Source organism: Magallana gigas, chromosome 9 (genome assembly GCF_963853765.1).
Source record: "Magallana gigas chromosome 9, xbMagGiga1.1, whole genome shotgun sequence".
Taxonomy (NCBI): domain Eukaryota; kingdom Metazoa; phylum Mollusca; class Bivalvia; order Ostreida; family Ostreidae; genus Magallana; species Magallana gigas.
In genome coordinates this window covers 1479592-1491941 of record NC_088861.1, presented here as the reverse complement: position 1 = coordinate 1491941, position 12350 = coordinate 1479592, and the positions used below count along the sequence as shown (strand labels likewise).

The 12350-nt window shown below is 33.3% G+C and overlaps 1 protein-coding gene across 1 annotated transcript in view; it reads left to right on the top strand.

Moving 5' to 3' along the window:
* Positions 1–497: 497 nt before the first annotated feature.
* Positions 498–12350, top strand: part of LOC105332667 (uncharacterized) — a 30171-nt gene continuing 18318 nt past the window's right edge. Inside the window, exons 1-7 of the mRNA XM_066071417.1 lie at positions 498–790; positions 4361–4888; positions 8031–8144; positions 8398–8511; positions 10547–10660; positions 10964–11077; positions 11994–12107. Coding sequence (XP_065927489.1) covers positions 697–790; positions 4361–4888; positions 8031–8144; positions 8398–8511; positions 10547–10660; positions 10964–11077; positions 11994–12107 — 1192 coding nt within the window. The 5' untranslated portion in view covers positions 498–696. The remainder of the gene's footprint in view (positions 791–4360; positions 4889–8030; positions 8145–8397; positions 8512–10546; positions 10661–10963; positions 11078–11993; positions 12108–12350) is intronic.

Below are 12350 nucleotides of genomic sequence, written 5' to 3'. Positions count from 1 at the left end.
ATCAGTATTGTTATTCTTGGTACAACGCCCAATAGTAACACTACTTCATCTAATTTATTCATCCATTGCCAAAAATTACATAAAACAAACATTTTTGAAAAAAAAATCAGACCCTCTGTACATATGTAGAGGGTCTGATTTTTAAAAAAAATATTTGTTTTAGGTAATTTTGGGTAATGAATGTATAAATTAGATTAGAAATATATCATAAAAAGATAATTTAATAAAAGAAAAATAAAAACAAAGTCCCGGGGGTCTTTAATCGGGGAGGGGGGGGGGGTTTGATTTGGGGGGGGGGTCGATCCTGTCCTCAAGCACCTGTGTAGGAAACAGTAGATCTGTTCATCTGTTTAAAGGTAATGTCAGTCAGAATTCGAATACAGACCTGCGTAACATTCATTCTTTTAAAAAAAATGTTTAGACAGATTTTTGAGGTTTCTTTTAGACATTTAAAAATGTCTGACTAATTAAAAAACCCATCCACCTTGCTACCCGGTGCATTTAAAATAGACGTCGTAACGTACCCGGTGTAAATGTGCACTATATTTGTCATATGTTATTACATCCTAGAAAGATTGTATTTCAATCAAGAATTGCAGTTATCAGAGCAGACACTTTAAACGAGTGAGACCCGGAGAAACACATATTCAGGTGTATAAAATCACTATTGATTAGGTACTCTTGAGTACCGAATGCATGTGGGGCATACTTGTGAATAAATGTCCAGTTTTTTCCTGGAACAGCATGTCTATTTTATTTCATTTTGGATATATTTACTGTCTTTTGCAAGGTAAGGGTTATTATTGTGTCTCTTTGTACATGGTTTTAATTCTCAGAATCCAAGACGTGAATAACTAACTACGTATTCATACATACATATATAACTAGAAAATAATACTTGGTCATGATGGGTGTGTTAAAAAGCAAGGGGAAATATAAAAGTAGTATTTTTCATGCCGCCGTTTAAAAAAAATAATATCAATAGCCAATGCACCCATTTTGCATGTGCAATGTATGCACAGAAAATTCTTTTTAAATTCGATCAAAGTTCAATTGAACGGACAACAGCAATCCTTTTGAACTGCCATTGAGGTAACATGAAATATCCCTTTCCATTTCCTTCTCCTGTCATTTAAGTATCTATACCCCCCATTCCATTGAGGTAACATGAAATATCCCTTTCCATTTCCTTTTCCTGTCATTTAAGTATCTATACCCCCACTACCACCACCTTTGCACCACCTTGAAGTACAACCACATTCCAGGAAACCCCTGATCTCAAACAATATCGCAATGAGTAGATATACAGACAGATGACCCCTTATTCTCGCAAAGAAAACCATGGAGAAAAGCGCTACTAGCTCACTGTTTAACTTTATTATCGCAGGTTGACCACGGAAGCAATCTACTTGAATAAAACTTAAACAAAATAATAAAAAAAAACAGTCTACAATTCTGAGCTCTATTGATGTAGTTATAAAACTTTTTGTTGTTGATACAATGATAGCAAACTTATCAACATATTATAAGACGTACAAAAATTATTAAAGTTTAATAATAAGTTAATGTATTATATCATACATACGTACACGGAAAGGTACATATTACGAAACCATTTGTTATATTAAAGGCATATGCATCAAAATAAATGATAACTACATTATGTATATATTTGTTTAAAACTTTGCAAGATTAAGGCATGTTGTCCTGTATTTCGGGAGATGATATGCGAAGGGGACATTCCTTTATTTAAACGACCGAATAAGAATTGTTTAAATCTCCCAGATATTGAGGTAAAACGATATCAAAACAAATGCAAGTCACGACATAAGCATGGTTTGATTGGTATACGTGGGTTTATTCTTACTGTTGACACGGGGACATCGTATCCGTGTTTCATGCGGATATGACATACATATAAATAATATATACATGTCATAGAAAGTGGACTGGATACGATGTTCCTGTGCTGTAGATTTTAAATGCTATATCCTTAAACACGACACTATGTTGCAATAAATTCATTATCATAAAAGTCACAACCTTAAAATGTGTGATACTATTACATGTATTTTAGTGCAATTTAGTCCAATTGCATTAAGGAATAATAATCAACATTTAAACAATGAAATGCTTTCTTTGGTGATTCATGCTGGTTATGGAGGTAAATGTCATTGCAGAAAAAATACATATAACTCGCATGAATCATCAAAGAATACATTTTATCATTTATATTTACATCTTTCTTTTAGTAAATTAATAAATTGATTGTAAAAGTAAATGTAAACCAGTACGCTAGATAAAAGAAACAGCGAAGTCGTATTATGAAGTTTAACTTTAGTTTTCATTGCGCATGTTGCTTATTCTAGTAAAATACAGTGTAGTTATACCTAGTGACATTTTTCCAATACCATTTATTTAATTGAACACAATAAATTAAAAGATAAAAATGTATAGATTTTATTTTTTAACACGATTTTCCGTTGTTTGGTAGGTGAGCGTTGCCATAGTGCTTTTATGACGTTATAATAAAAGTAGGCTTTGTAGGAACTTACGTAATAAATGATAATATATAAGAAGAAGTAAAAGGTGTATCACTTCGAAATATCAAAACTATTTTTCTTGATTTTTTAATGAAACCATCGTACCAATCTTCATTTGTGATACTCCAAAATATAACAAAATTTGGTCCATTTTGATAATAACCCCACTAAATACAGTGAAGTCTCCTATTCCGGGTCGTCTCCAATTCCGGGTCACTCCTATAATTTTTATGTCATATTGTTTAAAATATAGCAGAAAAAAACTTTATAAATAGACTGATCACGAATTATGGCCTTTCTGTATTTGATCAGTAAAAGTATTTGAAAGAAAACATTAACAGACCATCCGAGAAACGAAATAAGAAATCAAGCGCTTTCGAGATCGAGATTTTCACTCATCTTTGATAGATATGGTACTTTCGTTATTTACGCTGCAGCGCGGTTGATGTGAAAGTTTTGGCCGAGTATTAATAGCTGCACAATATTGCACATGCATTCACATATCCGTCAGATAATGTTCGATTTAATAAGTGCTCAATTAGATTTACATTTATTGATAAATCAAACTATAGGAGTTTACACAATTGCGGGTCAGTTTACCTGAAACATATTTTTTGTGGTTTTGTGATTACCTGTAAGAGCTAGGAAAGAAAGAAATTCAATTCAATAAAATGGTCAATGCCGATCTGTTGTCATTATATTTATCTTGTTCGTTGTTTCTCTTTGCTTACTGTATATTATATTTAGTGTCTCATAATGATTATTTCATTCAGAATCACTGCCCTCATTTATATTTAGAAATGGGTCCCTGCTACTTGTGTATCAGTAGTTTTAAATATTTTTCTTGAGCGGTAATATTTTTTCAATGCTGTAAATTCATAAAAACGATTTCTCCAAAACGATTCCCCGATATTACAGAGACTATAAAGTCACATGACCCGGAAATGGAGGAAATGATTCGAAAGTGGGGAAGCCAGGCCTTGTTGAAATACCTCCGTAAATAAAGTTCCCGGGAATTTATTTTAAAAAAAAGAAATGGCTGTAAAATAGCTCACAAACTTTACTTATTTCAATATGTATAAAGTATGAACACCTTTGCCAAATATTAACGAAACAGTGTGACGTGACCCGGAATTGGAGACTTCACTGATACGGTAGAATTTAGTATATTTTGTATATATAGGGTAGAAAAATGGTAATATTAATTACATATCACGTAGGAGCTTAGCTGCCAAGGCATCGTGGATTGCTCGTTGTTCAGATTAAATAAGAATGTTCTTGATAAAAAAAAATCTATCAACTTATGAATTGTGAAAAACAATTGATTGTGTAATCGTGATACTTCAAACCTTTTATATAATGACAAAACATCCACAGTGGATGCTCAAAAAAATTTCCAATCAGGCCTAGGGATTCTGAAGCATTTTTAGACTTCAGTCGAAAATTCTTTCAATTGTGAAATTGTAATATGTCATAAATCCACGCTTAAAATGTGTAATTATGAACATAATATAGTGCCACAGTTTAAATGAATTTAATTTTTTTCGATGTATTTAATCAAAAGACGATATGACAATTTACAAATTTTGACCAAAGTCTAAGATTGTTTTCTGATCCTGGAACATGGTCTCTCTAAATCTTTAATATGGTTTTTAGCCATTTACCTCCTTATGTATTTACTAGTAAGTAACTATCGAATTATTTGAAATTTAAAATTGAATATTTCTTAAATAAATTTATGCAATGCCTTACTAGTATATCTCATGCAAATTTAAATTATCTAAAAATCGCCTTTTAACTGTTTAATGTTGTTGCAGGAATTTCAGTTCAGGCTTCAACCACTACAACTTCTACTGAAGAATTAACACTGCTTTATGAAACGATAGCAATAGACACTACACAAAATTCTGTACAAACAACCACCCAGTCAGAAACCTCATTGAGTTCAGAACATGGCAATACCACCGAGTCAGCAACCACAACGACGAGTGGTGGAAATACCTCTGAAATACCAACGATACCGATGGAAAACGCAACAATCGCAACAACAATAGCAACAACAATAACTACTTCTGGGTGGAATTCCACGAACACAGAACCAACAACAAATGCAACAACATTAACTACTACTTCATTACTGAATTCCACGAATACGGAGCTAATAACACTCACGACGGAAATTACAACCACTGAACCAACAACTATTACGACAGAGAGTACAACCTTAGAACTAACTACTGAATCAGAAACTACTGAATTAGAAATAACAACGACAGACAGTACATCCACTCAAAATACAACAACGCACATTACAACAACCGAGCCACTGTCTACTACTTTCACTGGTAATATTTTTTTGTTGAGTTATTTAATCGTCTTCCATTTCAAACGAAAGCCCTTGTACTTTTCTTGTACTGTTTTGTTTCTGTTTTCATGATTTTTTCTGCAAATACTGTCCAGTGATATAGTAGAGACCATTGGACATATTTCCAGCACCATAGATGGTTGCTTGAGGTCATCATTATAGGCAGTTTTTAAAATTTTTGATGCAGACACCCCTTTTTGGGGGACGGCTTCTTGAATTAAGGAACCAAGGGTTATAAGTCTTTTCTTGATATTCAAAAAAAAAATATTGAAATTTTGTTAAGCATCAATATAGCAAAAATGTTCACTGGCGTATTACTACAGTTTGACCCCTTTTAATGTCGATATGCTTCGTACGAAGTGATCTTTAGGGTTTAAAATCTAAAAGCTTTCATATTTCGTAAATGTAAATCAAAACAACAAATATTTTGCGAATCATTAAAGAATAAAATTTGTGCGGAATTCCCAGTAAGGAGTTATGTGAGTGGCACCTAAAACTGGTTTTCCCACTTATTTCAAGACTAAGGAACATTTTGTAGGACCAAATACAGCAAATACCAAGCATTTGAATGACCTCAATATTGTGAGGCCAGTTCCTTAAATTGAGATCTAAAGCGACAAAAAGTCGTTTTTTTTAAATCTAAAAATACCGACAGAGGTTTCGTTTTGATGAAGCAAACAGATCTTCACAATGATTTACAACTGTTTGGCGCTTTTTAACCTCGATATATATATATTAGGTAATAAGGGATCTTATGGTGCCATATCTTAAACAGTTGAAAAGTTATATAATATAATAAAAAATCATATAAAAATATTATGAAGGTTACTGTTGAGTAGTTGTTCAAAATTTAGTTTAAAATAACATGCCATCTTTAAGCCTGTCATAGCTACTCCCAATAGGTAGTAACTGATCCCTAAAATGAAAAGTCCTATCAAGACGAAGGAACAATTTGTAATGACTTGTAGAATAAAATATCACAAAATTCGAAATCTTTTAAAAAATAAAATGATTTAGTGGCCAGATCATTATGTTAGGAACCTATAAGGGACAACTGTTTGAAGCAAAATCGACTGGATGTTTTGAAAGTGTTGGCGCTTTAAAATAAAAAAAAAATACTTGTTTTCTGGAAATTAAAAAAATTAAATGAATCTTTAAAGATTTTCTAGATATTAGAAATTCTTAAGCAAAAGCGGCCTCGCGCATGGTGGTCATACCCGGCGAGACAGCCCCGATACGCGTGTTTTGGACTAGGTCAGACAGCAGCCGTAAGCTAGGACTGTATCACCCTCGGGGCATATATTTCTCTGTTTCAGCCTATCGTCTAAGGGGTGTATTGCCCTCTAATTGAAAATCGATAATTCCACAATACATCTGCTTTTATTAAAATGTGTTTATGAAATATCGATAAAATAACAATAAAGGGATATAAAGCTTTACCTGATAAGTTTGAATATCTTTAATAATGGCTGAAAATTGAAAACTGAAAATTCAAAAATAGCGCCAAACAGTGATATGTATCTAAGTAAAGGTAGACAACCTATGCAACGGTTGTGTACTTAGAACAATAGCGCGCTTTATTTGATATCAATCAGTATTTAAATTACGGAGGATTTAAAGAAGGATGGACCACTAGACTACATCTTAGAAAACCAAATCAAAAATTGTTAAAAAAAGGTAAATGTTTGACTTTTTATGAGTGGAATCTGACAGGAAACGTACGAAATCCAAGTGAAAGAATTTGATCCGTTACGAAGTTGCATATGATGGAAGTTTTTTTCTTGATAATTTTGAATTTTCATTCGTGTGAGATCTGTTTGTCAAGTGTGAGACAGCGTGCAGTGTGAGATTTTTCTGTCCTACAAATGTACGTACTAAAGCTGTCTGCTGTTTGGGAAATGCATATTGATAAATTGAAATTTTCCATGAAAAAATTGTTTTGAATAATTGATTACAATTTGTCATATTTTTATATGAATATTATTTAATTGTCGTATGCTCTCATTTTGACTTTTGATCTAAAGTACGCGGGTCGATAAACTGATTGAACTCTTTTTGACATCGTAACAGAAAGTAATCACGCATCATTTTTTAATGTAAAATAAAACGAGAGAAATATTCATTTATAGTATACTCGTCGTAGACCGTGAATCTTGTTCCCTCGGTGGAATTTCACCATTCTACACTCATAAATGATTTTATTAATCTCAGACGACAAACTCCCTTCTTCTGAATATCAAACCACGATGTTTTGTCAACAAAATTCGACTACTCTTACAGTTCTTTACAAAAGCAATAGAAACGAACGAGTTTTGTAATTCCGAAAAAAAACTTCTTCATGATCAAATTTATTCCTTATTTGGAATTTGAATTTGAATAAAAATCTTTAATTTTAAATATAAGGTGTAAACAACAAGACACTACTGTTTTGATCTCGGATATATCAATAAATAAGTCTGATATTCTATATGTACGTTATTTGCCAAAACAAAACATTTTTTTTATCTTTTGCTACGTGTTGGTGTTGGTGTCAACGTGGTTGATTTTTTTCTTTCCCACATATAAGGTATCTAGGCTTGAGAAAATGTAGCTTGAAATAGAGAATGAATGTTATTGCCCGTTCCCTATTACGCTTTGTTTTGAATGTTCCTTTGGTTGTGTGTTGATTCCAAACAAGGAATTGAAAATGTGACATTTGTATTGTGAAGTTTATGTGGGTAGATACGTTTATCCTATCACATATTGACGAGTGTAAGACATAGCCTTGACAAAACATAAGAACTTGTGGAGAATATCTACATGTATCAGTATAATTCAATAGGCGGATTTGTTGGATCAAAGTGCACAAAGGGTCAAGAATGATCAAACGCTTTTGAAATTATGGGCATGCTATTATTTTTATTCTTTGATCAAGCAGCGTTCTCGATCTGAAATACTTTAATTTTTTAGTTTGATTTCAAACTCTTAATTGTTATCAGAGGAGATAATTTGTGGTATCGATAAGCATCATCTTTTTATGGTTCTAAACGGATGTTATAGCATACGCAAACCGAAGTGGAGCAACAAAGTATTTCATTTATTTCTTAACAATGACTTTGTTTTTTGAAATCTCGAAATTGCAGATATTGACGACTGCTTCCCTGATCCCTGTCAAAACAACGCAACCTGTACAGACCTGGTCAACGACTACCGCTGCGATTGTGTTCCAGGATTTAATGGAACAAACTGTGAAAACGGTAAGTACTAATACGGTCTTTTTTTCAGATCCAAATATAAAATGCAAGAATGGGATTATATATTTAGTATCATGTAATTCATTTTAATCCAAAGTATTGTGGTTTGTGAGTTGATAATCTTTTCCGTTCTACTTATGTACACATGTACATTGATAGTGTACGATCTGTATTTGTACGTATGCATTAATTGGATAAATGAAGGCAGTCTTTTTCATCTGTATTTTTCAAAGATGCATTTTTGTTTTTGGTTTAGATATTAATGATTGTCAACCACAACCTTGTCAAAACAATGGAACTTGTACAGACCTGGTGAACGACTACCAATGTGATTGTGTTGCAGGATTTAATGGAACAAATTGTGAAAACAGTAAGCACATTATTCCTGTCTGTAAAAATGGAGAAACATATATTGATGTTTCATCCGCTGTTTGATTAATGTATTATGATATTGACGATCGTTGAGGTAGCAAATGTCACATTGAACATCTGAGGGCAAAACTTGATAGGTACCTGTTTCCTTTGTAATAATACATATGTATATAAAATTGCAGATACGGGTTTTCTGAAATTTGAGGCTATTCATTTAGAGTTATTTTGTGTTCTATTTTTTTTTTTGGGTTAAGCAATGTTCTCTTTCTGTAATAAATTGATTGTTGAATTTTCATTTCAAACTTTTTGATGCTATCCAAGGATGATTTTGGAAGGATGAAAACGAATGTAGTGGCAAATGTAAACAGTGGCGACCTTTATATTTATTTCTGATCAATGATTTTGCAGGTACATGTACGTAGCATCAGGTGGGAAGGGGAAAGGGGGTGCCTGCCCCTCCCACAACATTTTTACTTGCAGCAACTGATTTTCTTTAAATTACATTAAAAAAATTGAATTATAATGGAGTTAGTTCACCACTTTTTTTAGAGTTTGTAAGGAAATCGAACGAAAATTGCAAAGTGAAATTGAAGTTATAGATATGCTACCCCCATGGATTAGGATTTTGAAGATTTTGGAAAGTTTTTGTTCTATTGCGTGTAAAGATTTTGGATGATTGTGCCCCCACTAACCTACAAAAACGATGCTACGTGCCTGTTTTGTTTTTGAAATCCTGAAATTGCAGATATTGATTTGTTTCAGATCTAATGGTACAACATGCATGAATGGGATTACAATATTCAGTTTAAGTTTATTCAATTTATCTGTTAGATGTTTAAGGTCTGTAAGCTTTGACACACTATTCCTGTCTGTGGATAGTCAGAAACAAATATTGATGTGTCCTCAAGTGTTGGCTTATATATCATGGTAGTGACGATCGATGAGGTTGCAAATGTCACATGACACATATGAGGACCAAACTTTAAAGATTTCTGTTTCCCTTGGTATAACAAATATGTTTATAAAATTGCAGATATTGACAGTTAGTTGTTAGTTAGTTGTCAGATAGTTGTGTTCCTGGATTCAACGGAACAAATTGTGAAAACAGTACGTACTGTGTATGCCTAACTTGTTTTGATAAAACAATATAAATACTAATATGTTCGAGTTTTTACTGTTTGTTCATATCTTTTTAGTCAATTCAATGAAATATTGGTGATAGCGTCGGCGTGGATGATGTTTTTATCCTACCTAAAAATGTGGTATCTAGGATGGCGCAAATGTAGCTTGAGATATGATATTTTGGGACTTTGTTATCAAGAGTAATCATTGAAGTCTTACTTAGGTTTGAAGCAATCAATGAGTGCCTCTCAGGTATTTGTCTAAAAATCAGGACTTGTAAAGGAAAAGTACTATTGTTAAAATAGTTCCTACTGCGTATTATATACACGGTATTTGTTAAGAACGAACGGGCGCCAAAGATTGATAAGCTGTTTGTAATTATAACTTTTTCTGGCTCGTTTGCAGTGTTGCCTTTGGTTTGTGAGTTGAATTCAAAAAGGCGGTATTGGAAATGTGACATTTGTGTTGTGTAGTATAAGCAGATTGATACCTTTTACGTTCATCCTATCACAAATTGAAGGCTATGAGACAAAGCGCTGTCAAACCTGAACTTGTAAAGGTCTTATTTATATTTTCTCGTAACGGCGTAATTGCATCGACGGGTTTGTGGGACCACACCGCACAAATAGTAAAGAACGGTATGTCAAACGTTCCTGAAATTTGAGTCTATTCATCCGAATTTATTTTGTGTTCTTTCTTTGGTTAATCAGCGTTCAATACCTGCAATGAAGTGATAGTTGAATTTTCATTTCCAACTTGTTGATGTTATCTTAGGAGAATATTTAGTAGCTTAAAGAAGCAATGTTTCGAAAGAATGAAGACGAATATAGTGACAAAAACCAACAGAGGCAACCATCATATTTCATTTATTTCTGATCAATGATTGTATTATTGAGATCTTGAAATTGCAGATATTGATGAGTGCTACCATATTCTCTGTCAAAACAACGCAACCTGTAGAGACCTAGTCAACGCGTACCAATGTGATTGTGTTCCTGGATTTAACGGAACACACTGTGAAAACAGTAAGTACTGCCAATGCGGTATTTGTTTCAGATCTGGTACAACATGCACAAATTGGATTGAAATATCCAGTTTCAGTTTATTCATTTTATTTGTTAGATGTTTAAGGTCTGTGAGTTGATGCACACTATTCCTGTCTGTGGATATTCAGAAACAAGTATTGATGTTTCCTCAAGTGTTGCCTCAATATGTCATGGTATTATTAACGATCATTGAGGTTGCAAAAGTTATATGAAACGCGAGAGGACCAAACCTTAAAGATATCTTTTCCCATGGAATAACAAATATGTTTATGAAATAAACAGATATTGACGAGTGCTCCTCAGGTCCCTGTCAAAATTATGCAACTTGTACAGACCTGCTCAATGACTATAATTGCAGTTGTGTTCCTGAATTCAACGGAACAAATTGTGAAAACAGTATGTACTGCGTATGCCTAATTTGTTTTGAATGAATCGCTATAAATTGTAAAGTGTTCGAGTTGTTAGTTGCTTGTAAATATCTTCGGAGTCAATCAAATGAAATATTGGTGTTAGGGGCACAGTCGATGGTGTTTTTCTTGTCGACACATGAGATATCTAAGATGGAGCGAATGTAGCTTGAGATATGAGAGTTTGGGACCTTGTTATGAATAGTAATCAGTAAAGTCTTATTCAGTTTTGCAGTGAACAATGAGTCTTTCTCGCGTATTTATTAAGAAATCAGGACTTGTACAGGAAAAAAGTGCTATTGTGAAAATAGTTCCTACTGCGTATCATATACAGGGTATTTGTTTAAAATGCAATGTCACCAAAGATAGAATATATGGTTTGTAGTTGTTCCTTTTTTTGGTTCGTTCGGAATGTTGCCTTTGGTTTGTGAGTTGATTTCAAAAGGAGATATAGGAAATGTGACATTCGTGTTGTGTAGCGTAAGAGGATAGATGCCTTTTACGATCATACTATTACATTTTGAAGACTACGAGATGCAGCATTGCAGAAGTCTAATTTATATTCAAATATAACGGAGCAATTTCATGGACGTATTAGTTGTATCAAACCGCACAAATGGTAAAGAATGTTATGTCAAACGTTCCGGAAATTTGAGTTTATTTATCCGGATTTATTTTTGTATTCTTTCTTTGATTAAGCAGCGTTCGCTATCTGTGATGGATTGACTGTTGTGTTTTCATTTTAAACTCTCAGATGCTATTAGAGGAGACGATTTATTAACTTAGAATAGGTTTTGGTTTTGAAGGATGAAAACGAATGTAGTAGCGAATGCAAAGAGTGGTGACCAACATATTTCATTTATATCACGATCAATGATTTTGTTTTTTAACTCTTGAAATTGCAGATATTGATGAGTGTTTCCCTGATCCCTGTCAAAACAACGCAACCTGTACAGACCTTATCAACGAGTACCACTGCAATTGTGTTCCTGGATATAATGGAACAAACTGCGAAAACGGTAAGTACTGCTAATGCGGTATTTGTTTCAGATCCAATGGTACACCATGCAAGGATTGCATTTTATTTGTAAGATGTTCAAGGTCTGTGAGTTGATGCACACCATTCTAGCTGTGGAGAGTGAGATGTGTCCTCAAGTGTTTGATTAATATATCATGTTAGTGACGATCGATGAGGTTGCAAATGTCACATGACACATATGAGGACGAGACTTTAAAGATTTCTGTTTCCCTGGGAATAACAA